This window comes from Heloderma suspectum, chromosome 1 (assembly GCF_057233095.1).
Source record: "Heloderma suspectum isolate Gila_16-S chromosome 1, 16-S_ref, whole genome shotgun sequence".
Classification (NCBI taxonomy): domain Eukaryota; kingdom Metazoa; phylum Chordata; class Lepidosauria; order Squamata; family Helodermatidae; genus Heloderma; species Heloderma suspectum.
In genome coordinates, this window is record NC_139458.1 from 175,675,470 (window position 1) to 175,703,205 (window position 27,736).

Consider the following 27,736-nt stretch of genomic DNA (forward strand, 5'->3'; position numbering starts at 1 on the left):
TGATTACTCTAGGGTGCAGTTCATCTGGCCCTGGAGATTTGAACTCATTCAAAGTAATTAGGTGTTCCTTGACTCTATGCCTATCGATCTCAAGCTGCAATCCTGCCCCTTCAGCCTGTACTTCACCTTTGCCAGGGGGATCATAGACCCTCTTTTGGGAAAAGACTGAGCCAAAGTAGGAATTGAGCACTTCTGCTTTTTCCTTGTCATCTGTTATCATTTTGCCATCCTTATTTAATAGTTGAACCACCATTTCTTTCCTCTGTCTTTTACTATGCATGTACCTGAAGAAAGCCTTTTTGTTGCTTTTAGCATCCCTCGCCAACCTCAGCTCATTCTCAGCTTTAGCCTTCCTGACGCCATCCCTGCAATTCTGTGCTACCTGCCTGTACTCTTCCTTTGTTGTTTGGCCTTCCTTCCACTTCCTGTATGTGTCCTTTTTTTTTACAGGTTATCTCTTCTGCTTTTTGTGAAGCCACATTGGCTTCTTCCACCTTTTTTTCTTGTTGGAATTGTTTGTAATTGTGCCTTTAGGATTTCCTTTAAAAAAAAACTCCCACCCATCTTGGACTCCTTTTCTCATTAGAATCGCTTACCATGGGACCTTACTGATCATTGTTCTGAGTTTATTAAAATCAGCTTTCCTAAAATCCAGGGTATGCGGTTTGCTGCACTCGGCTTTTGCTTCCTTTAGAACCAAGAACTCAAGTATAACATGGTCACTTTCCCCCAGAGTTCCCGTAACTGCTACTTGATCCACTAAGTCATCTCTGTTGGTTAGGATCAAGTCAAGGATAGCCAATCCTTTAGTTCCTTCCTCTACTTTCTGTAGGAGGAAATTATCAGCAACACAAGTCAGGAATCTCTTGGAGAGACCATGTTTTGCAGAATTTGTCTCCCAACAAATATTGGGGAAATTGAAGTCCCCTATTACGACTACATCATGCTTCCTTGAAACTTTGGCAATTTGCTTTTCAACAGTTTCATCCTCATCCTCTCCTTGATTGGGTGGCTGGTAGTAGACTCCGACCACCAGGTTCCTTTTATTCTTTGCTCCATTTATTTTGATCCAAATGCTCTCGATGGGGCTACCAAGCTCATCCTCCTGTATTTCTGTGCAGAGATATGTATTTTTCACATACATTGCAACCCCACCTCCCTTTCTGTTCCTCCTGTTCTTTTTGAACAAGTTATATCCTTCAATTGCTGTATTCCAGTCATGAGAGTCATCCCACCAAGTCTCAGTTATACCTATCAAGTCATAATTTCCCTCTTGTATTAAGAGTTCAAGGTCGTTCTGTTTGTTTCCCATACTCTGGGCATTAGTGTAGAGACACTGAAGACCATGTGCTTTATAGTCTGGCTTTCTTCCTACATGTTTGTGAAGACTATTATTGGGCGCTGTTAGAGCTGTTCTCTCGGTTGTGGTGCATGAGCCTTCATCCATTGTTACCCCCAACTTTACTTCTCCCTCCCCTGTAGGATTCAGTTTAAAGCCCTCCTGATTAGGGATGGCGGAGAATTTCTCCCCGAATCTTCGGGGGGCCGAGCGCCAATGCATTCGGCCCCCCGAAATCGGCGGTGAAATTCTCCGCGCCCCCCCCCCGGGATGGGACTTACCGTAGCCGAATGTCCCTCCCGGCGGTGGTTCGGCGGGGGCGGCAGCTGATCTTTCGACCGGCTGCCGCCACCACCATTACAGCTGAAGTAAAAAAAAACAACAACCCCGTGATAGGCTACATAACGATTAACATAGCCTATCACGGCTAGATCTGCAAAGTCAGCCGTGATAGGCTACGTTAATTGTTACGTAGCCTATCACGGATGACTTTGGGGAAAAAAAAAAGCGCATACGCAAATGGCAGCCCCCATGGGGGCCGCCATTTGCGTACGTGCTTTTTCCCCCCTTTTTTTTCAAAGTCACCCGTGATAGGCTACGTAACGATTAACGTAGCCTATCACGGCTCACTTTGCAGATCTAGCCGTGATAGGCTGCGTAAATCGTTACGTAGCCTATCACGGGGTCTTTTTTTTTTTTTTACTTTCTTAGTTCGCAGCTGGGCAGACGGGGCGCTTCTCCCCGGCCTGAATTTCAACCGGGCGAGGCGGGAAGCCTCCCCCCCACCTGAATTTCAGCTGGGCGAGGCAACACAGCTCCCCCCCCTCGCCTGAACTTCGAGGGGAGAAGCGAAGCGCCTCCCCCCCACCGCGAAGCAAGCTGCGAGACCAGGTAAGTGACTTTTGTACATCCCCTACTCCTGATGAAGTTCTTCATGCTGTGGCCAAACACATTCTTCCCAGCCTTTGTGAGGTGCACCCCATCCCTTGCCAACAGTACATCTTCCAGGAAATATAGCCCGAGGTCCCAGAATCCAAATCTCTCACGCCAGCATCACCTTAATAGCCAGTCATTCACCCAGAGTATTTTTCTTTCCCTTTCTGTCCCTCAAGTTCTTGAGTTTCCTTCCCAAAGCTTCAAAGTCTGACGTGATTTCTTCGTAGCTCCTCTTGGCAGTATCATTTGTTCCCACATGGATGAGATGAAGGGGATACCTATCAGTGGGCTGTATGTGTGCAGGCAACCCTTCAGTCATGTCTCTAATCCATCCTCCTGGAAGACAGCATACCTGGTGAGTCCATGGGTCTTCGCAACATACTTGGGTTTCGATCCCACGCAGCAAGGAGTCTCCCACTACTACTCCTCTTCTTCTTGTTGTAGGCCTTGGTTTCATCGCCTCTGCTTGATTGACCTTCAGCCTCTTGCTCACTCTCATGCAGGTTCCCCTGTAATTCTTCCTCTGCAGGCTGTCCTCCAGTCTCATTCTCAAGTTCCTGGAAACAGTTCCATAGCTCCACTGCCTCCATGGGTGCAGAGTGGCATCTAGTTCTTCTCCTAACTGTCACCCTTTTCTAAGGAGTATGCTCTACTTCATTTTTCCTCACCTTAGTGTTTTCCTCTTCTGCCTCAGCTTGCTGTTGCTCTTCTAGCTTCTGTTCTACGCTTTGCTGCTGTAGTTCTGCCGTTCTGTCCAATAACTCTTCGTGTTCTCTTATTCCCTGGAGGGTCGACACTCGCTGCTCCAGTCCTCTTACTTTTTCTTCCAACAGCGTGATCAGCTTGCACTTGTTGCACAAATATGGCACAAATGTTGCAGGTCACCACCACTGGAGAGTCTTTTCATTCCATAGCCTCTATTCCCTTTTTGTGTCTAGCTTTCTGATTGTTCTAGAGTTGCCTGTGTCTGGTCTTCTATTCACTGGGGGTTAAAAACACCAGCCCACTGGTATAGAAGTGTGTGTTACAAGAAAAAGAAATGAAAAAAAATGAAAAAGTAATGAAAAAAAACCCATGTTGGGGCATCCACCTTGACCTTCCCTGGCCAACTCCTGTTCGCTCTCCCTGTTCGCTCGCTCTCTGGGAGCTTGCTTGCTTCTATAGTCCCTAGACCAGCTGGAGCAGCTTCCTCTGCTCTGCTTTGCTCTGCTCTGCTGGGAAACAGACTGAAACTTCCTGCCCACACAGCTGCTGGGAATACTTGGGCCACACCCCCTCAATTCAATTGGAGCTCTCAGGAGCACCTGGTGAGCTCACAGCCACGCAGAAGGAAAAGGACAGCCTCCCTGGGCTTTCTCCAGCCCACTTACCTCTTTGCCTTTGTCTCCTCTTCCATTGCTACTCCCCTGGCCAACTCCTGTTTGCTCCCCCTGTTCGCCTGCTCTGATCGCTCTCTCTCTCTGGGAGCTTGCTTGCTTCTGTAGTCCCTAGACCAGCTGGAGCAAAAACTTTTGGAGAGTTTTTTTAGAGCAGGAAAACTGCAGTATTTATTTGTAAAAGCAAAAAAATCTGCTTTTTACTTGTGTATTTGTGCTATTCTGTTATACCACAGTGCCACCTAGAAGTTATGTAGTAGAAAAGCAAGAAAGGAAACACAATTCGTGTAGTGCTTGGAGCTCAATTCTGCAATGAAACTGAAAGTAGATAAAGCAGATTAACAGCCTCATGTAGAAAGGCTCTTTGCCAGTGGGTTCTAGATGGATATATCAAATAAAATACATTATTTATATAGTGATATAATATTTATGTCAAAATCTGCCTTGAGGATTGTGTTGTTCTGACAAGCAGGGTATAATGTTTTTTTTTAAAGGTTTATAACCTCCGGGTTGGAGTTATGTTTGAAAATGCCATTGCAAAATCTTGTGATGTGCTTCTTGGTGCCAAACAAGTTGCTCATCCTCCTCCAAAGGAAACTGGACCATAGATATTTCAGGCACTCTTTTCTTTTGCCCATCACAACCGTTGGTATCAGGAGAGCATTCCATCTATGCTCCCCAAATAAGGGTATCTAGAAGGATATTTATGTGTGTTTAACAGTAAGGAAGCTGCATATCACCAGCAATTATCTATCACATGTCAGAAGTATTTATTATCTATACTGCCTTTCATTGGTCATGGTTAGACAACTGGAGGAAGTGGGGAAGGGATAGCATATATTATAACCATTTGTCTCTTCCAGGTATTTTCATATACTGCTGACAAGGAGATCCGCACAGATGATTTATGTTTGGATGTCTCTAGGCTGAATGGTCCTGTGATTATGTTAAAGTGCCACCACATGAGAGGAAATCAACTTTGGGAATATGATGCTGAGGTGTGTATTCAAATATGGCAGGAAACCAAATTTGTTTTTATTAATCATATTCAAATGCTATTGCCAGTCTGAGGTGAACGGGTAAAAACTGACCCAAAATTAATCCTTTAAGCTGAAGTTGCGTGGCTGCTTTCTGTTTGATAAGAAATCTTTTGGGCAAGGTTTTGTGTGCCTGGTGTTTCCTATAGGTTTCTATAGCCCTGTAAACCCTTTCTCCTATTTTCAGGCTATCCAGGAAAAAATAAACCTTGCCCCTATCCAGCCTTACCCCATCATTAACCTTTAACCCCTTATACCACACTCACTTGAAATCATCCAGGGTACATCTAATCTGATGAGTGCGGTGAGTAGGTATATACAGTACATACGTATTTGGGGTTTGTGTGTATGTGTACATGCATGTGCATGCTTGTATACACATATTCTGGTAAGGTTATTATAGTGGTAGGCTGTCACTTGGTGGAGGGAAGCAACGATTGTGCATTTTAAATTCCAAGGTGGAAAAATGTGTACACATATATAGATACATACAATATTGGATTAAGAGTGCAGCTGGCTGGTTGTGCCTGATCTTGTCTGAACTTGGAAGCTAAGCAGGGTCAGCCCTGGTTAGTACTTGGATGGGAGACCGCCTGGTTATAAGGCTTCCTGCATTGAGCAGGGGGTTGGACTCGATGGTCTTGTAGGCCCCTTCCAACCCTATGATTCTAAGTGGCAAGGCTACATCAGAATGGAGAAGAACTGATGTTCAGTTAATTAGGTTTACAGCCTTGGCCAGGAACATTTTCATTGTTCCATCCAGTATGAAATCGGTAGTCTTTTTTCACATGTCAGATCTAGAAATTTTAATTCAGGATTTCACCTCTTCCATGTACCACTGTAATGTATTATTTCTTGGGCAAACTGTTACGAAACTGCAGCTGCAGTGGAGCCTGGTGCTCCATCTCTTAATGGTAGTGAGTGACTAGGTATATGTTATATGAGTGCCCCAGGGTCTGTGCTAGTCTCCTTATAGCTTTTTGGGCACTATGGAAGATGCTGCTTTTGACTTATAAAGCCATAAATGACTTGAAACCTTCATATGAAATTCCTCTTATATTCCACTACAAGCTATAAAATTGACTGAGGGCACCTTCCTGGCTATATCTTTCTTATACCCACATGATGATATTTCAAATAGAAGTGTTTTCAGCAGCTGGTAGAGAATATTGAACTGCAGTCTTGACTACAGAAGGCAATAGGGAAGTCAAGGTTATGCTTTCTAGCTCACATTGAAAATAGGCTTATACAGCAATTTTTGAAACATGAAATTTCTATTCATCTGCTTTCCAATAAGCCACTAATATACAAGTCCTTGTTCATTATTTCAAGGATGCTTTCATTTTCAGGGAATAATATGCTTCACAATAAAATATGCAGTAACATAAAATGCAGGGACTAGGTGCATAATTCTACATCCATAAATACTACTCCCGCAGAATATTTTGGATGCAAAAAAATATTGTACAAGTTCATCACTGCAAGAGGGTGTTTTTTAAATGTATTAGGTAGATTCAAGAGATGTAGAACTGATGCAGAAGGGTCAGTCATTATTTTGCTGCAAGAGCTCAAATATTTGATTATAGCTTCATGGAAAACTATTCAGGAATCAGATGCATTCATTGGGGTGTTTCATGCATTTGTGTTCAGCAGTTGGAGATGGTAGCATCAGATGGCAACTTGCATGTGTAAATGAACTATCAGCCCAAATATTACAGACCAAAGAGAAGTGAATGTTCCCCCAGCCAGAGAGAAGTGGCTGAATACTGAATGTAGAGAAGTGTATTGTCCATGGGCCCCTTTCTTCAATGTTTTATGGCTGATGGTAATACTTCGCTCTTATCAGCAGCTGTTTGCGTAAGGATGCTCACAGCCATAACTATTGCACTGGAACTTAGCTTTCAGAGTTTCTCAGTATCTACAATTTTGAGGGGGAAATATACAGTCTTTAGAAAGCAGATTTATTTTAAAAAATAATGCAGGTATTTAAAAAAATAAAGGTGGAGGGCAAGATCAAGGGAGAACGTATTCTTTGTTCTCAAACAAGAGAATAGATATCTCTTCTAAGACAACCTGTTGCAGTGCATATGTGCACCATCTAGAAATGGAATAGTTTCTTCAGAACTATTGTTTTTATTTATACGCAAATGTATGCAGATCTTTTCCATTAAGTAATAAATTATTGAACTAAATCTCATGCAATTTGTGTAGTAAGATTTTTTATATATATATTTGGGGGACAGTCCTACAAAATACAAGATAGGCAGCATCTCTATAATTCATTTTCTAATGCTTAGATTCAGTTGAAATAGTCTATAGGACCCTGACATTTTGCATAATTGAAAACATATTTGGCCATAGGTTTTTTGAGAATATGTTATAAAAGCTTGCAGAAAAAAGTACAAAAATCTTGTAAAATCGGGATCAGCCATTAGATGGAGCCAGTAAAAAGGAAATATTTTATGGTTGTCCTGAGAGTTAAGGGATGTCTGTGAAGGCAGTTTGTCCTGACTTTTATTTGTAAGATTCTCTTATTACTAACTTGCCTTAATGAAAGAGCCACTGCTTCATGAAAATATTTTTAATAAAATTTCCAAACACATCATGTGAGATTACATGTATTGAAATGTCTGCTTTTTATTGTGGTGATGTTACCTATTTATTTGCCTTAGCAATAACTGCCCTGTGTTTAAGGTGTGTGTGTGTGTTCTTCATTTTCTATGGATTTTAAATGAAACCTGAATTTTTGCCATATATGAGGCTTGGGCTGTATGGGTTTTTGCTTTGTTTTCTCTCCTTTGTGTGTGTGTATTTGTGTATAACTTTTATTTTATTTGTTATATCTATGTGTAGTTTATATAAAAACAAATTTTAAAGTATATGTTTTTATCATGGTTTTTTATACATTATATATTTATAAGATTAAAAAAATAATTTCCTCACCTAACTTCCTCATCATGATAATGGTAGGATCGCTTTATATTTAATATTCTGTAAAGTTCTTTGTTTACTTAGCAGTACAAATTGCTAAATACTGAGATGATCCAGCCACATTTAAGTACTTTTTAAGTCCCATTGATCTAAATTTGCAGGCGTAAGTGTCCTTTCTGAAAGCCCTGGGTCTCTGGGATGGTGTTCAAAATTGTGGAGTACTCAAGTGACTCTGTTTATATCTTAGCCAACTGAAGAATAGATGGCAACTCAAATCTATTTTTTGATAGATAAAAATATGGTTCTTGATTGATCCTGGAAATCATGATGAGCCACAGGTGAAAAAGCTATATTTAAGGATATATTAGCTTTTATATGTCAAAATTGGCACTTTGAACTGTGAAATTTGAGGGGCAAAAATGACACAGGAGATCCATAATGGAGTCTCCCAATTGTTTTTAAACTTTAAAGGAACTATGGAGAGTGCCAATTTTTGTCATAGCTGTAGTACTGAGGAGTGGATTTAACTGCTCCTGTGGTGTCTGTTTAATCTAAATCCCCTTCCCAGCCCCAGCTGCTGTTATGCCCACTGTAGAAAAATTGCGGTCATCATATAGATAGAACAAATTAGGAGTGTGAATTAAAAATGAACGGAAAAACAAATGGAATCCCACTGGCTTCATTTTTCCATTAGATTTCAATTGTTCTGTATTGGAGATGGGGTGCTGCATTGGATACATAGTCTAGAACAAAGTGTACAGTTCACAGAAAGATCACTGGGGGCAGAAGCCCTATTCGGGCATTCTGATAGTGTATAGCCTAAATGCATGAGGAGGGGGAGTGTACTAGTCCTGTGGCCCCTCTCCTTGTGCATTTCCTCTGCATGGCGAGGGTAACTTTCTGAAGGGGAGAGTGTCCTGTATCCATTGAAGCTGTACACGCAATTTGGAATGCTGGAAAATCAGCATTCAGTATCATGTGAAGAGCCTCCATGAATACAGGAGGCTCTTCAGAAAATCGCCCTCCATGTGTATAGGGTTACGGAATTGATGACAGAGCGGCCAGGGATAATATGCTTCCCACTTCACACATTTAGGGTGCATATTTTGCCTGAATAGGGCTAGAGAGAGCAGGGAAACCATCAGTCTTGAAAGTTCTATCTAGTTTAGATAGCAGTTAGGCTATGTCTGTGTGCCTTTTTTAATTGCTTCTGAAACTGGGGCCCTTTGACTGATCTGTCTCAAATTTAGCAATTTTGCTGCCCTGGATGGTAGTAGAATGCCTAACCATTTCATGCCGATAATATGTAAAACATCAAAGTTACAAGGATACCTTTGTACAGATGGAACTCCCATTGAAAATAATGGGAAATGTACAGTATGTTCCCCTTTTTTCAGTTGTTTCTAAAATTGATATATTTTTTCCAGTCTACTAATTTGGGGGTACATAGCACATCTCATTTTTGAGCCAATCCAATGGGAGCTGAAGGGAGCTCTTCCATCCCTATTCAGCAGAGTTGCATAATCTTTTTGGCCCTGAGGGCCATATCCAGTGTCTGCTGGAGGGCCAGGGTCCACACATGTGTCCGTGCACACAAGCACCCCAACACTAGTTGGGGTGTGTAGTATCTCTGCCATTACTAGCAGAGTGGGGGGCCTTTTTCTACTCAAAAATAAACAAGATTGAGTCACTCAGCAGCACTTCCAAATAGTATCCCATGTACCAAGCCTTTGTCTACTCAGAAGTAAGTAGAGAAAGCCTCTGCAGGACAAGCCTCAGAAGTAAGCATGACTGAATCACCTCCAGGCCCCGTTCCCTCTCCCTGCTGGGAAAAGCTCTTATTTCCTGTCAGCAGCTGATCAGAGATAAGAGCTTTTTTTCCTGCAAGTCCTTTCTGTGCTCAGCAGGGAAAAGCTCTTAATGGGAGTTTATACTTTTTTCACCTTTTCTGAATGCATTACTGGTGAAAGTACAAATCTTCATAGAAATTCAGCTTTGGGGTAAAGAATAAGTGTGAAAAGGTTTTATGTTACATGTCTGAATAAAGCCTACGCATGTACAACTGGAACAAACGTAAGCTCTCTGTACATTTTTCTGAGCCATAGTTTGACTGTGTGTCACATGTCTTTGCTTCTGTCAGTATGTAGGTAAATGGGAATACAGCTTTGAGGTAAGTGTGTTAAAACTGGCAATCCTCATGATTGATTCTAGACTAGTATAGGATGTTGTTGTTTATTGCTGTGGTGATACATATGACCTTTGTTTAGTTGCTTTCAGTAGACTGTATTTTATGATGACAGACTCTAGATTTCCTCTTACATGTAGGACAATGCCAGTAGGTGAAAATATTTTGTCGTAGTGCATTTAGTTTTTAGAAGCCAAAAAAGAAAGCACATTTGTTGCTAAAGGCAAAGGGGGCAGAATGTCCTTTCCTCAAATACACTCTGCATATTATTTCAGAATTATATTCATTTCAAACAAATGGGAACAGTGTTGCCATATTCTGGAATCTGGAAACAGACTTGCTAAAGAAATTTTGTTTATGGCCTTTTCTTGCACCTAGATATATGAGCGACAAAGCTCCCGTTGATTTTGGTATGGAAGAATACATATTTTGCTAAGCATATTACAACATTGGGGCGTGTACCCCAGAGAGACAAATTGATTAACTAACTGCACTCTGACTTCATTCATTAAGGTCTCGGGATGCTGATGCCAGAGGGCACTTGTAAGCATTCTGCAACTAGTCAGAATCTCCAGTGATGTGAAGGAAACTTGAATACCTGCTGGGGAGTGCAGGGAAATGGGAAAGTTGGTCATGAAAGCGTTTGGCAAATAGGAGAACGGTTTAAATTATAAGTTAAGGTGCTTGAACTGTAAAACCTCAGTTGCATTTGAAACCTAATAAAACAAATGGTCAGTACATAAATAGTGCCAACACTTGTTTTGTTACTTTGAGCAACTAGCTGTTACTTCTGTTTGACAGGGTAGTCTAATAACCCTTGGCAGGCATGCAGTGACTAGCATTGGCTAATGTAATGTGTTAACTAGCTTGTCACTTAATGGTGTGCATTATTTAGAGAACTGACAACATTTCAGTTGTATAAGTTTTAGAGTTATAGTAGCCAAGCAGAAGAGGGTTTGAGAAATCTGGCATATAAATCAGAATTTCACGTAGAATGCAGGCTGTTTACTTTCTATAACACTCCTTTTATCTGTAAACTGCAAGATTAACAGTGTCATGGGGTTCATTGTTTTCCTTTAAATTGGCAGGATTAAGTGAAAGGCTAACAGTACAAGAGGGCTGTGCATGGATTTAAAATAAGCTTAGCTTTATTGAATTCAGTAGAATTCATTGAAGACTGTGCATTTGATTGTGTTCCCTTTCGATCTAATGTCTTTTGCAAAATTGTTTTTACTTTGTTCATAATTATCTGTTGGATCTCCTGAATATTTGTGTTCGCAAAATATTTAAATATGCGAGATTATTAAACCTTCCCATTAATTTATTCACATGACATTTCCTTTCTGCTAGTAAAAAAAAAAAAAATGGGAAGAGACATGAACATGCATCCCAAATACATAATGAAACTAAAGCCAGAATTGATGTTTCAGCTGCTTACTCAAAGTGACATTATAAGGACATTCATTCTTGAATTTTCTCATTGTTATCTATGCAAGTACACTCTAATCACACACAAAAATGGTATGCTGCAGTGACTTAGTCAAAAAGCAGTATGTGTTTTATTTCTTAAATATTAAACAAAGGTTTTACTCAAACATAGCTGTAACATCCTTGAATGCTCTTAATATTGATGGGGGAAGCGGTTCCTTACTTCTTCTCACTTAGCTTTCCTTTAAAAATAAAAAGACCATGCAGAAGGTAATGTCAGTGCAAACTTATTGTGTAGTCTTGAATGTTCATAATAAGCAGTACATATTGGTTAAATTCATTAAAATGCAGATATATTGTTTTGAGTTCCTCTGTTCTTTCTTGCACTGACCCAAATTTAAAACTCTTTAAAGTATACATTCAACCTTCTAAGTTTAGGGAATAGTTGCATTTCTGTAGATGTACTTCTTAATATAAACTTGTTTCCCATGCAAATTTTAGGTTCAAAATTATAGCAGATATCGCTTTCCATTCTTAATACTAGTTGAGACAGGCCATTTGAGCTTATTGGACCTAGATGTGCCATACCAGAATGTCTGTGTGTACTGAAATATGTGCAAATAGCTGTATGAGTTTAATTGTATGAGTTTCCCCCTCCATTCAGTTGAATGAGGAAGCCCTTGTAAGTTTGTGGGTGTTATTACTGTGTCCACATTGATCTCTGGATCAAGACAAACGTTTCCCCTGTGTGTTTTCAGTAGCACTGTATCAAATACATGTATTAAAGAATTAGTGATATTCTCTACTAGTGGTCAGCCAAATTCAGCCCTGAACCAGCACAGTTTCAGTGGGCAAAAATGGTGCCAAAAATGGGAGATTTTTCAGAGAGGGCAATTACTACCGATGGAAAAAACACCTCAGGTTCTCTCACAGCTGCCACCAAATGCGGAGGAACAACTAGGGGACATTGGAGGTGAAACTTTTTGCTTCCCCCATCTCCTGTAGGGTCCTTGTCAGCAGTGGTAATGTCATACAGGTGGGATGGAGGAGACAGCAAAGACTGTTTGTTTCACAGTGTAAATATAGTCCCGCTTAACCTCAAAACCTATACCAAATGGGTCCAAAGCACCCCAGTGGGTAACCAAGCTAATCCCAACAGGTAAACATCACCACAGAACATCACTACAGACGAGATTGTAAATTGAAACCATATTTATGGCTTTATTGCAGAACATTCAGGAAAAATACAAAAAAAAGAAAATGGCATGGTGGTTATATGAGCATTAGAAACTTTCTCTCCAATTACAGGGAAAGAGAATGCAACAAAAACAGAAGATAAATCAAAAGAATTGCAATTGCCAAAGCTGGTACTATGAACTTGGCCAATAAGATAACGGCTTGAGCTTCTAACATTGTTATGACTCCTCTTTCCAACTGTTTACTACTTGCGGTTCAAAGCTCAATGAAAACAATTCAACCTATGTGTTCACCCTCCCGTTACCTCCTCCTGCTTCTTCCTTGAATACAAAAACTTATGCTAAAGCATTACTAAGTTCCTCTAGGCATAGGAAGAATAGAGGAAGGAGTTGGAGTGAACAGAAAACTCAAGACTTGGGAATAATTCCAGTTGTCACCTCTGAAGATGGGATTCCAAATCCCCTTCTCAGATCCAACCTCCAAGTCCCAAACTCAGAAATCATTCTAAGTTCTACTTTTATAAAACATCCTAAGTTCCAAAGTCTAAGAGTCTAAAGAGGTCTATAGATACCGAAGTTTGTGGATCTGGTGACACGGCAGAAAGAAGTGGAGTAGCAGCAGCAGCAGGAACAAAAAGCACCACACCGGAGCTCCTATTCCTTGGGCTTTTATACCCCTGTTCTGCTCAAAGGTGGGGACTAAGGAGCAATGAGACAATCAGCTTCCAATAGGAAATGGGGTGCACGTGTTTAGAGCATTTGCTCACCAATCAGAAACAAGGTCTCCCATCTATCTCCCATAATTTCATGTGTCTGGGGAACGTGTCTGGCACCATTACAAACGGGCTACTTTGAAAGGTCCCAACATATGACCCAAAGTCTACCATCTGGGCATGCTATCTTAATTGACGCATTTCTCTTTGGTATATCTTCTTTGAACTGTCGGTCATCTTTGGCCATTTTTGGTCATATCCGCCCAAATGCCTCCCCCTAGTTGTCGCTTGTGCTCAGGGCTACACTTCCCCACCCAACTAGCATCGAGTAAGGACATTCTCTTATCAGCAGGTGTACACCACGAGATGTCAAAACAGTACTTTTCCTACTCTCAGTAGGTATCTGAGCATGCTCAGTTCTGCTGTTCATCTCACTTAGACACTCTGCCAGCACATTGTGGCCTTGAGCAAGCTCTGTGAAGCTGCTTGTAAAGACAGCTGCATTTTTTCCCCTTCTTCAAAGACAGTCCTGCAAAATCTCAGTTAGAGTCTCAGTTAGTGAAATAACATAATTTAGTATAGAATCAAACTTCACCGTCTTTTCACCCAGGGGTCAAGAGTCTGGAATATAAAGCTGGTTACAAGTCTGGGGTCTTCTAGGGGCTCTTCTTGTAGGCCTCCCCCAGATTAAATCAACCATCTTTACTCTTTGTTAACCCTTTTTAGTACCAGATTAACAGTCCCCCTCTTGATATTCTGATTATCCAGATATTTCAATATCTGATAAGCACGAATATCACTTCACTGCAAACCACATTAGTCACTGATGTACCACCACTGACCAGAACAAGGAACAAAAGTTATTTTACTCTTATTGTCTACTATATTTGTGTTATCTACTCCATTTGTATTATCATTGTGTTTGAACTTAATCAGCTATATGGACTTTGGCAATTTCTTCAGTTGCTTTGGTGCACATGAATAGCTGATTAACCCATTTGTTAACCCAGTACAAGACACCCATGGCAACATCTACAAACTGAACTTGCAAGAAGAGCACAATTATGATAGGGTGGAACACCAGCTGAAGGAAAGCTCTGGCTTTAGGTGAATAGCCCATAAAAACATCCCACCAATGACGAACTGTCAAGGATTGTCCTTGTTTGCTTAAGGCTTGCAACTGTCCATTGTTATGCCAAATCTTAATACGTCCTGGTTGAAATCTAGATTCCAGTTCTTGCATGGCATCAGTAACCATTTTCTCTGTTCTTACCAAATTTTCCAATCCAGTCCAGTTTAATCCAATATTAATATTCCATGTTGGAAATTCCTCATAATATATCATCTGGCGTCTTTCATAGGCTGAAATCCTGAAAACTTTATCACACATAGTAACTTCAGTAACATTACATCTACAACTTTCAGTTGGCCCATAACCTGCAGTGGAAGTTCCCCAATATACTTCTGGGCACGTAGTTACCACACACATGCAACCTTGTCCAACATCATACACTCGAGTGTCATTACAGGCTAAATTTGCCATTCACACACTGCAGAACTATGGTTTGCATTATAACCTTCTTCAGACTACGTAAGTGTTGGACAAAGCCACTGATTTTTTTTTTCCATTGGTCACAGTGTTCTTCTAACATATTATTTTTAGTAATCCATTTTGCTACGAAGTGGGGTTCCCACATGGAATTCCCTACAATTCTGGGAATTGTTACTGTAGGTAAAACCCATTGTTCTTGGGGTGCTGGTTCAACAATCATATGCATTTGCAATGTTCCCATTAAGTAGTGCTTATTCCAATCAAATGAATCAGTATTATACCACCCAAGCTTTCTTTTGTTCCATAACTATGTATTATCCCAGAACTCCTCAGGAAGTAAACCATTCCCCAAAAGACTTACAGCTTGTTCAACCTTTTGAATTGCATATAATTGTATTGTAGCACACGCCAAAGCTATCCCAGTTTCATTCTCCAATCCTAGAACCTGTGACAGTGAAAAATTCATACGCTGTCCCAGCAATTGCCATGCATGCCATTGTACCCGAACTGTTTTTCCATTTCCTCCTGCAAGATTCCAAAGTTATGTGTTAATGGGATCTGATATCTTCCAAGTATCTCTCCCAACTTTGGTAATTTGTTAGCTGTAACTTCAATATCATATGAATTTAGGATACCTGCCCCAGTTCCCATACCTCCCAGAATAGTGCCTAATAAATCCCGCTTCCTTCTGTGGTGGATCTTGCTTGTAGCTTGATTCCACCATCCCTTAAATATAGGATCAGCTGAATGTTTGCACTGTGGGTGGGTTCTAGTTCCATTAACATTATGGAAATACAAAAATGCAGTGTCTTGGGAGATTCTCAGGGCTTCCAAAATTCTTTGTTGTGACTCTGTTTTGCTAATTCCAGCTATATGAGGGACATGTTTAAATATAGGAGACACTGGAGCCTTCAAATAAAAATATGTCCACATATATGGTACACAAATTGAAAGATTGCAAGTCATGTATTTACCTTCTACCTTTAACTGAAAATTATCTTTCCCATGAGTGATTGTTGTCCATATTATGCTATTAGTAACCCATTGTTGTTCAGCAGGACTTTTACTGGTCCATTTTTCTAAGGACTTGTTCCACATTTGTACTGTGAAACCTAATGTGGATGATAAACTTAGACTGCTTGTATACAGATTAAATTGGAATGTTACAGCACATTTTGAATGCTCCTTGCACCTAAACATGCTTCTCCCTGCATGTTAAAAAAAAAAAAAAATCAAACAGGGAAAAGACCGGGATAAAATACTGTCTTTGATGTCCTAGTTTTCTAGCTGTAGGGAGTTTTTAGGTGGAAGGACTTTTATAAAAGCAACTTTTTCCTTTCTCAAAAACAAAGTGTAACAACACAAAATGTGATCCTTGCCTGCAGTTTTAGGCAGTGCGATCCCAAAGTCCTAGACTGTTCCTTATAATTTTGTGGAACAAGTAGGTTGACATTCAACTAGTTTCAAATAAATGGTTCACTTGAAGTGGGTTGACCAGGAAGACTATCAGTGAGATATGATAAACATTTCTGTAATATGTATTATACTGTACTTGGTGAAACAAATATGGCAATGGGAAAATAGATCACATGACTTGTCTCTAGTGTGACTAAGAAGCCATAGTCCCAGTTAGTCATGCAGTTGGGGGACAATTCTGAAGCACTTTGTTTTAGCACCTACGTACTTCTTGTGACTATGGGTGGGATCCAGACAGCCTTTGCATGGGTGGAAAGCATTTCTGCTTACAAGGGGAAGGGATCCATTTTGTACCAATACGACCCACTCCATATTCCAGGCCATAACAGAGGGTTCCCAAACCCTCTTTGGAAGAGGGATTGAAAGGGGCCACAGCTGGAAGAGGCAAGAAAGCCCTCTTGCATGAATGGAAATTTGCTTGTGGTTCTCTGGTTCTTACCCATTGTTTCTGGATTTAGAATTGAACTTTTTGAATTCATAAATTCTGTCAATTTCTTATAGTTTTATGGAAGTTATGTAATTACTGGGACTGCTTGAAGATAAAATCTTACAACTGTGTTTGAGAATATCTTTTACTCTCATTTCCTGACCTTTTCATTGCCAAAGTGCCAGTAGTGATTTTTTTTCTTTTCCTTTGGTTGTGATTTCTGTTTGTTTTACCATTTTTCTGTTACACAGAAGCACACATTTCTTCATATCATTACCCAGTCATGTCTGACCATAAGCAGAATAGAGGATGGCACTCATGGTCCCACAGTGGAGACTTGTAATGGCCGCCGTTTTCAAAGGTGGCTACTGAGAAACTACACGCGGCTGGAGGTTTTTAGGAACATTTTTTACAGTCCCACTGATTATTTTCTTTAATAAATGTATAGAGGTTGGTATCAAAGAAAGAACTATTCTAAGAGCTTTCCTTCTTGCTTTCTTATTCTTCCTCTCACTTTCTTGCTTGCTCACTCTCCCTTTCCCCTAATTAGTTTAGTTTTATACATTGTGTTAAGATGTAGAAATAGCAGCTTAACAATTGCATTTACCCTTTCTTTTGCCCTGGACATCACCCCCCCCCCCCAATACAAAAAGCAGAAAGCCCGACAATTTGGACTGCGCACCCTGTCTGTCTCTGTAATGATTTCAAGCAAGAAATTTAAGCAGGCTAAGGACCCTCCCCAGTCCCATACTTATTGCACAGGGCTGATACAACATGATACCAGGTTAAGAGTTTTCTCTGCTCCTCAAAGGATTTGAAGGCATATGATGGGCTTTTTATGCATCAGTTGTTTGCTGTTGGTTCTTCTGATGTTTTGATTGTTTAATTATGTTTTGGTATTTTTAATGGAAATTGTTTTTAGCTATTTTGTATGTTTTAATAATTTTGTTGTAAGTTGACGGGTCTTTTTAAAGAGAAAGGCAACTTAAGAAATTAAAGAAAAGAAAAGAATTTATATATTGCTACTTAATATACTGCCAGCTGAACCTCGTGGACCCTGAGCCTGTTTCTGCCCCTGCCAAACAAACAGGTACTTAGGCGGGGCTGCCAGAGGCAGCACCTCAGCGTGCGCCTCAGCATTGCACCAAGTGCGACGCTAAGTGTGCACTTAGCGTCGCACTTGGAGACGCATGGAGGAGCACATGAAGATCTACCCACCGTCTCTCCAGAGACATCAGCAGCCAGAGATACCAGCAGCAAATAGCAGCAGCAGAGGGCAGCAGCGTTAAAGACCAGAAAGAAAAGGGCAAACATGGATTCTACCTGCTCCTTTTTAGCTGCTGTTCTCTTTTATATATTTTTATACTGTTCTATATTTTACATCTTAATATTTTAATATGTGGCTGGGAAGTCTTTCAAGCAACTCAGGGGGTCGGGGAGGTGCCACCATAACTGTGGTCATGGGTAGGGGGAGGTATGGCGTTGGAGGATTAACAGACCAGCTGAGGAGAAGAGGGGCTAGACACCTTACAGCTGTCCCCTCTTCTGGTTCTTCCCCCAACCAGATGGTTCCCGGCAGCCTTACCAGCTTGCCCTCGGGTCTGGTGGTGCTGTCGCTGAATGCCAGGTCGGCCCAAAATAAAATTTCCCTCATCCATGATTTGGTTGTGGATGAGGGGGATGGCCTGGTATGTATTGATCTGGGTGGGGGAACTGGGAGGGGTTACTCTCTCCCACCTGTGCTCTCCTGGGTACTCCGTGCAGCACCAACACCGACTCAAGGGTCGGGGAGAGCGGGTTGCCGTGGTCTATAGCAATTCAATCCATCTCTCCAGGCTTCCTGCTCATTCAAGTGCAGATCTTGAGTGCTTGCACCTTGTGTTGGGTACCCGGGATAGATTAGGGATTCTGTTGGTGTACCACCCACCCCACTGCCCATCAGACTCCCTGCCTGAGCTGACGGAGGTGGTCTTGGACTTGGTGTTGAGGACCCCTAGAATGATGGTCCTGGGGGATCTCAACTTCCATGCTGAGGCCACTGTATCCGGGGCGGCTCAGGACTTCATGGCCGCCATGCCAACCACGGAACTGTCCCAACATGTCATCGGCCCAACGCATCTAAAAGGACACACGCTTGATCTGGTTTTCTCGACTGGGCAGGAGGATGGTGATCTGAAAGTGGAGGAATTAACATCTGTCCCTTTGTCCTGGTCAGATCACTTCCTGTTGAGGGTTAGACTCTTGGCAGCCTTCCCCTAGGGTGGGGGACCTATTAAAATGGTCTGCCCTTGGAGGCTAATGGATTCTGATGGATTCCAGAGGGCTCTGGGGGATTTTCCTGCTGTTATGGCTGGTGCTCCTGTCGACGCCCAGGTCGCTTTGTGGAATGCTGAGAGGACTCGGGCGGTTCACACGATTGCACCCAAGCGCCCTCTCCCTCTGAGCAGAGCCCGGCCAGCTCCTTGGTACACACCCAAGCTGAGGGCAATGAAGCAAGAGGGGAGACGGCTAGAACACAAGTGGAGGAAAACTCGTGCTGAGTCTGACCGAACACAGGTAAGAGCTCACTATCAAGCCTACTCTGTGGCAGTGAGGGTGGCAAAGAGACCGTTCTTTTCCACCAGCATTGCATCTTCTCAGTGTCATCCAGAGGAGCTTTTCTGAGTGGTTCATGGCTTGTTACATTTTGGGCCAGGGAGAGAGACTGTGGAACCCTCAGCTGCATGCTGTGACGAGTTTGCAAGGCACTTTGAAGATGAAGTCGCTCAGATTCGCCATGAATTGGACACCACGATTAATGCACTTCCATTGGTAGAGGTGTTCAGAGCACCATCTGGTCCAGTTCTATTGGATGAGTTTCAGCTATTGGGGCCTGAGGATGTGGACAAGGTGCTTGGCCAAGTCTGATCGACCACTTGTGTGCTTTAATAAGCCTTCATGGCTTATTAAATCAAATAAGGAGGGGATGTTCAGCTGGGTCCAGGAGATTGTAAATTCCTCCTTGAGAGAGGGAGTGGTGCCTGCCGCTTTAAAAGAGGTGGTCATCAGACCACTCCTGAAAAAGCCTAACCTGGACCCGGAGGATGTTAACCATTACAGGCCAGTGGCCAACATCCCCTTCTTGGGCAAGGTGCTTGAACGGGTGGTTGCAGGACAGCTCCAGGCACTCTTGAATGAAATGGATTATCCAGATCCATTTCAGTCAGACTTCAGGCCTGGTTTTGGAACGGAAACTGCCTCGGTCACCCTGTGGGATGACCTCTGCCGGGAGAGGGACAGGGGGAGTGTGACCTTGTTGATTCTCCTGGACCTCTCAGTGGCTTTCGATACCATCGACCATTGTATCCTTCTGGATAGGTTGTCTGGGTTGGGAGTTGGAGGCACTGCACTGCAGTGGTTCTGCTCCTACTTGGATGGCCGACTCCAGAAGGTGGTGCTGGGGCATTATTGCTCTGTGCCATGGCAATTGTACCATGGGGTTCCACAGGGCTCTATTTTATCCCCCATGCTGTTTAACATCTACATGAAACCACTGGGGGAGGTTATCCAGAGGTGTGGGCTGAGGTGCCATCAATATGTGGATGACATCCAGCTCTACCTCTCTTTCTCATCAAACCCAGGTGAGGCAGTGGCTATTCTGAATCAGTGCCTGGGCACGGTAATGGACTGGATGAGGGCCAATAAACAAACTCAATCCAGACAAGACGGAGGTACTGCTAGTGCGTGGTTCATCTGGCCGGCTAGGTGATATTCAACATGTTCAAGAGGGGGTTGCACTCCCCCTAAAGCATCACATTCATAGTTTGGGGGTGCTCTTGGATCCAGAACTGTCACTTGAGGCACAGGTGAACTCAGTGGCATGGAGCACTTTTTCTCAGCTTAGGCTGGTATACCAACTATGCCCTTATCTGGACAGAGATAGCCTAGCTACAGTTATCCATGCTCTGATAACTTCTCGTCTAGATTACTGCAATGCGTTGTATGTGGGGCTGCCTTTGAAAACGGTCCGGAAACTTCAGCTGGTCCAAAATAGGGCAGCAAGACTGTTAACAGGGACTGGCCAACGAGCTCATATTATGCCAGTACTGTTCCAGCTGCACTGGCTGCCAGTCCATTTCCGGGCCGGACTCAAAAGTGCTGGTATTAACATTCATAGCCCTTTAATGGCTTGGAGCCAGGTTATCTGAAGGATCACCTCCTCCTGTACATGCCTGCCTGGACCTTAAGATCATCTTCAGAGGCCCTTCTCCATGAGCCCCTGCCAAAGGAAGTGAGGCGGGTGGCTACAAGGAGGAGGGCTTTTTCTGCTGTGGCTCCCCGGCTGTGGAATGAGCTCCCTAGGAATGAGCCTCCCTAGGTGCCAGGCGAACCTAGTGAGGTTTGCCTGGCACCTACATTGTATTCTTTCCAGCACTAGGTGAAGACCTTTTTATTTTCCCAGGCATTTTAGCATTATAGCTCTTTAGACTTTTAGCTTTGCTGTTTTAAATCTGTATTTTAAATCCCTGCACTGCTGGTTTTTTTTTATTCTGGTTTTATTCTGGTTGTATTGTTTACTGTGGTTTTAATGTTTTATATATTTTGTATTGTTTTATTGTGTGCTCTTTGGTTTTAATTTTTGTGAACCGCCCAGAGAGCTTCGGCTATTGGGCAGTATAGAAATGAAATAAATAAAATTAATTAATTAACTCTGGCTGTGTTAAAAACAACTGGGGTAAAAAGTCCAACTTGATTGTCTTCTGTGATCCATTATTTCTCCCTTTTTACATATCCCTTTTAATTCCAAAAACTGACATGAACTAAGAAGTATAATTGTTTTATACTTATTTGTATTTTTAACCATGCAATAATCCGTAGTGATTAGCAGCTACATTAGTGGACCAGTCCTATCCCCTGATTTAGTGGCTGTGATGCAAGCAAAGGTTTGTGTTGTTTTTAACAGCTAAAATGGCATCCTGGTCACCGCAAGTTGTGGGAAAACTGATGTGGCACTATCCAGTTTTTGGCAGTATATTGATCTACTGATGCCAACAGAACAGATCAAGTCCATAGCCATTAGAATGCTGCACAGAGTATAGGAGACCCACATACATCCAAAATCCCTTACAAGGCACAGCATCACCATTGTTATCCTGCATTAGTGCAGCAGCACTGGAAAGCCAACTTACAGCATTGCAGCAAGAAGTAACACATTGTGTTTCTCCTGGAGGTCTGCTGTCCTATCTCATGCTTTGCTGATGCTGCATCGTGGAGCATAAGATCAGGCTGTGGGTGTATGAAGTGACATTTTGTCACTGGGTAATAGACTTTGCTGTGTTGATGCATGTGGAGCAGTGTGGACCAGCTGTGCTATTTACTGAAGTCTATTGGCAATTCTATCACTGACACAAATAGGTCAACGAGAACATAAGAACAATTTGACCCTTATTGTTATATATGCTAACTGTAGATATGCCATTTAGCCTTACAAGCATGGATGGTCCCACTCAGATGTAAGGGCCATGTATTAAGTGTATGTTTGAGAAGATCTTGTCTCAGATCTGATGCAACAAAGCTCCAGTTAAAGTATGCAAACCCTAAAATGTACAATGGTGCATTATAACCAATACTGCTGTGTTTGTTATTGGCTGATTAGGAGTGATCACTTTTTCCCACCCTGGCCTATCCTGTAGTCACTGCTCAGTGAATCCCATGTGAAATTGAGTCTTGGGGGAAAGTGCTTGGCTTCTGGGCCCCATACAAAGAGCACCATTCCAAAACTTAATTTACACTTTTTGGAAGGTGATGCAGGCACCTAGTGTTTATTTAGCTCTGTTTCCACATGCATTTCACATACAGAAAATGATAGCAGTCATGAGGATTCAGCATGTCAAAGCACAGAATAAAAAGGGGTCCAGATGAGGAAAAGGTTAATAATATAATTCATCTAAATAAAAGCTTTAGCTTTTACAGGTTTATCCATTTTTGTGTCCTTTCCAGGATTGTCTTCTTTGTTTGTTGTTGTTGTTGATGATGATGTTTTTAACAACCTCTTGTTTACCTGAATTCATTTGGGGGCCAAACTAGATGAAGTAGTGATAGTGGGGAGAACTCAGTTGATCAACACAAAGAGGAAAAGCCATTTCTAGACAGGAATACACTCTTTTTAAAGGATAAGGTTAATAGCTTGCGAGTACTTCTGTATGCCCAGGTGACAACTGTGTCTCTGAGTATCTTTCATCAGCTTCAACTTCTATGCTGATTATGTCCTCTGCTGGATGATAGTGACCTGACCACTGATGCCTGTGTCTAGTGAACCTGCACTTTATGCATGGGGCTGCCCATGAAGACTGTACAGGAAACTGTATTAGTGCAGAATGCCACTAGTGATGGGGTATGAGTTGGCAGATGCATGTGATATCTATATTGAAACAACTACCTTGGCTGCCAGTGTGCTTTTGAGCCCAATTCAAGATGCTGGCTTAAACCCATAAAGCACCCAATGGACTAAGGCCCAGATATCTCAGGGAACAACTTATTCCATATAAACCTCCACAAAGTTTGTCATTGGTCAATGAATGTGGAGGCCCAGAGCTTTGGAACTCTCTCCCATGAGCTGTTTGTTTAGTTCCCTCTCTTAGTGTTGTAGAAGCATATAAAAGTGCTTTTGGAAGTTGTCCTGTGCTTTTTTTTAGTTGATGATTGTTTTAGCTGTATTAGTTTTTTGTCAGTTTTAATGTGTGATTTTAAAATATTTTATGGAATTCCTGTGTCAGCCACTCTGGAAGCAGTACCTGAAAAGCAGCATAGAAACCTGTAAGTAAATACGCTTTAATAAATTATTCATATAGGTAGTAGATAGGCAGAAATGTGGCATATATAAACACTGAGCATTTTTCATGATGATGATGATGATGTCATTTATAAAGCATCTCAAAAGTGCCATACAAATGTTGCATTAGAAAAAGCAACTCTGCCCATAGGCTTAGACTTTCATTACAAACTTAGTCAGCACTATGGGCAGTATCCAACACTGCCCTTTCTCCTCCTCTCTTCGTGTTGCAGTAGTGGGGCCCATTGCTGGCACAACAGGAAACTAGCACTTCCTAGAGCAACCCTGGAAACAAGCTGAAATGCTAGTTTGCAGAATAGGAAAGGTCAGCAAAGCTCCATTCTGCGAGCTCCACTGACCTGTTCCATAAAAGAGCATTTCAGCTCATTTCCAGTTGTGTTAGGAAGTGCTAGCTTCTTTTTGCAGTGGTGTGGTGATGGGTCCTATTAGTATATGGGCAGTACTGGATACTGCCCCATCATTTTCTTAAGACTGTTTCCAAAACATTTTAAAATATTCTTTATAAAGCAATTGTCATTTTCCTTAGAACTGTATCTCAGTATTTCAAAAGCCTTTGTAGCAATAATAATCTTCTATCCAGGTTGCTTATAACAGCCCTTCCCACACCCACATACATACTCAAATTGCTAAAACAGTATGATTAATTTGCTTCTTTTACTGGTTTTGTTATAATGCATGAGCATTGTTCTTATAAGGAAAGGAAAGTTTCCTCCTGTGCAAGCACCGAGTCATTACTGACCCCTAGAGGGATGCCGCTTACGCTGGCGTTTTCATGGCAAACTATAGCAGGGTCGTTTGCCATTGCCTTCCCCAGTCGTGACTACCTTTCCCCCAGCAAGCTGGGTACTCATTTTACCGACCTCAGAAGGATGGAAGGCTGAGTCGACCTGAGCCGGCTACCCGAGACCCGGCTTCCGCTGGGTTCGAACTCAGGTCGTGGGGAGAGTTTCGGTTGCAATATTGCCGTCTACCACTCTGCGCCACACAAGGCTCTATTCTTATAAACAAGCTTACATATGTTTGAGCAAGAAGACAGGTTTTAAAACATTATTATTAGTGTTTAAACAGCCTGATGTTGCTGCAGTATAATAATCTTGATGCTGAAAAATTAACGAAATTCTGGTCAGGATGGTTTTGTTGGTATTACCAATTATATTGGCAATATTTTCCAATATAATTGGTTGTTGACCAAACAAAGAAAGCTCTTTGTAATAGCATACATAATGACAGAACAGGAGAAATAAGTGGTTGTAGAAGACCACTGAAAACCCAACAATATATTTGACATGAAATTATTCAACAAATACAAAGGAACAGCTGATGGAAGACAACACAGTATCTCTAGATTGGCTTGAAAATAGTTAAAATTCCCAATACCACTAGTTTAATTAATCCTAAAACATATTGGTTGACATATTGGTCCTGAATCTTTTCTTTGAACAGAATAATTTGGCAAACAAGGTTCATAGGTTAACATTGTAGTTTTCTTTTTTTATAAATAGAGACAATGCTCTATTCTTATAGAGCTGCAAAATATAAAATAGCCTTGAGTGATTTAATAAAACAGACGTAGGCTTTTCTTTGGGAATTGCATGGCAGTTTGTTTAAAGTAAGAGGCACACCTCGTGGGAGATGTTCCTTAAAGACCTTTCACAGTAGAAATTATGTTGTTGTTGTTGTTCAGTTGTTCAGTCATGTCCGACTCTTCGTGACCCCATGGACCATAGCACGCCAGGCCTTCCTGTCCTGCGCTCTCTCCCGGAGTGTGCTCAAGTTCATATTCATTGCATCAGTGATGCTATCTAGCCATCTCATCCTCTGCCGTCCCCTTCTCCTTTTGCCTTCAGTCTTTCCCAGCATCAGGGTCTTTTCCAGAGAGTTTTCTCTTCGCATTAGGTGGCCAAAATACTGGAGCTTCAGCTTCAGTATCTGTCCTTCCAATGAGCAGTCAGGGTTGATTTCCTTTAGGATGGACTGATTTGACCTCCTTGCAGTCCAGGGGACTCGTAAGAGTCTTCTCCAGCACCACAGTTCTAAAGCATCAATTCTTCGGCGCTCAGCCTTCCTTATAGTCCAGCTCTCACAGCCATACATTACTACTGGGAAAACCATAGCTTTGATTAGACGGACCTTTGTCGGCAAGGTGATGTCTCTGCTTCTTACTATGCTGTCTAGGTTTGCCATAGCTTTCCTCCCAAGGAGCAAGCGTCTTTTAATTTCATGGCTACAGTCACCGTCTGTGGTGATCTTGGAGCCCAAGAAAGTAAAATCTGTCACTGCTTCCCTTTCTTCCCCTTCTGTATGCCAGGAAGTGATGGGGCCAGATGCCATGATCTTCGTTTTTTTAATGTTGAGTTTCAAAGCAGCTTTTGCACTCTCCTCTTTCACCCTCAACAAGAGGCTCTTGAGATCCTCTTCGCTTTCTGCCATTAGGGTGATATCGTCTGCATATCGGAGGTTGTTGATAATTCTCCCGGCAATCTTAATTCCGACCTGTGATTCATCCAACCCGGCGTTTCTCATGATGTACTCTGCATATAAGTTAAATAAGCAGGGTGACAATATGCAGCCTTGTTGTACTCCTTTCCCAATTTTGAACCACTCGGTTGTTCCATGTCTGGTTCTTACTGTTGCTTCTTGACCCTCGTACAGGTTTCTCAGGAGACAGGTAAGGTGGTCTGGTACTCCCATCACTTTAAGAATTTGCCACAGTTTGTTGTGATCCACACAATCAAAGGCTTCAGCGTAGTCAATGAAGCAGAAATAGACGTTTTTCTGGAATTCTCTTGCTTTCTCCATGATGCAGCGAATGTTGGCGATTTGATCTCTAGTTCCTCTGCCTCTTCGAAACCCAGCTTCCGGTAGTTCTCGGTTCGCATACTGCTGAAACCTAGCTTGTAGGATTTTGAGCATCACCTTGCTGGCATGTGAAATGAGTGCAATTGTGTGGTAATTTGAACACTCTTTGGCATTGCCCTTCTTTGGAATTGGAATGTAAACTGACCTTTTCCAGTCTTGCGGCCATTGTTGAGTGTTCCAAATTTGTTGGCATATTGAATGAAGCACTATAAAATTGCAAAATGTGACACATGTCGATCTACCAGCATGAAATAAAGTGTAATCGTTTTGCAAGGTCAGATGTTCGTGTAATCTCGTCATTGCAACCATTTCAGTGAAATGGCTTCATTAAACAAAAATGAATGGTGAATAAATGCGGTTGCAGCAACAACTAGCATATAATTCCTCTTTTCCTTAATGCCATCTATAAAGTTGCAAAATAAACAAGATCCCGTGTCTCTGAATAATTTTACTGTTCTGTTTTTCTGTAAACAAAGAATTGCTATTGATTATTGGGCAGATTAGACTCATAAGGTCCCTACTTCATGCAGAACCATATACTTCATGGATCTTTAGGGGTATCACTGCTTGAAATACACAGGTGCACACAAAGCCAGGGGGCCAAATAGACATAGCATGGGAGATCTATGATTGGATCTTCTGGTGCCTTTTCAATACTTAAAAGCAGTCATGGGGGTGGATTAGGGCCACGGTCCTGGGGAAGGGGGAAAGAATAACTCCTCTCCGAGTCCCCAATCAAAATCTCCCCTGATTAGGTCAGTGTAATGGGGAAAGACAGATACACATATTTTGGTTGTCTTATTTATCCCAGTTAAGTGATTACCATCTCATGGGTGGGGCAGGGTTGCAATTTTGATTGGAGAAATGGTTTTTGAGAAGTCTATCCTGGCACTGTAGCTATGATCTTGCCACCAAGGCAGCGCCATGGCTCCTTTTCAGCTATGAAAAGCTTGTGATTTCAGAATTCTGTGGTAACAACCAGGCCATCGAGTCATATAAATTGGGCCTGCTGGACTTACAACTTCTTGGGATGCATCAGGCCACTATCTGTATATGATGACCTTGCCAAGTGACTGGTGTCCCCCAGACAGTTCTTGCAGTCTCAGAGAGGCAGCAGAAACCAGGTTTACCAGGCACCTAGAGAAATTGCCATGCATGGCTGGCGACCTATGTTCAGCTTGGTAGATCACAAGTGCAAGCTTGTCCTTTAAAAAAAAAATGGCTGCAAAGTAGGTTTTAAAAACCAGGGCTAACATTGGGCTGGCATTTGGTTGCCAATGTTGAGACACCAGAGTTTCTCCCCGCCCTGTCCCCCACTTTTCTTCACCACCATTCTGTCCTTCACCTTCAGCATTGCATGACTTGTCATACAAAGTGTCAATGCACAGCAACAGTTGGAAGGAGCTGTAGTGTATAAATCTCATTCTGGCCATTTCTAGAGTGAAAGTC

The 27,736-nt window shown here is 42.0% G+C and overlaps 1 protein-coding gene across 3 annotated transcripts in view; it reads left to right on the forward strand.

The window, feature by feature from the left end:
- The window catches only part of GALNT13 (polypeptide N-acetylgalactosaminyltransferase 13), a 328,615-nt gene that overhangs the window by 286,843 nt on the left and 14,036 nt on the right, over positions 1 to 27,736 (forward strand). For 2 of the 3 annotated variants that reach the window (XM_084810981.1, XM_084810989.1), the window contains one exon: positions 4,515 to 4,649. In XM_084810981.1, coding sequence (XP_084667107.1) covers positions 4,515 to 4,649 — 135 coding nt within the window. Of the gene's footprint in view, positions 1 to 4,514; positions 4,650 to 16,877; positions 17,034 to 27,736 lie in introns of those variants that run through there. The other variant, XM_084810998.1, reaches the window with a different exon arrangement.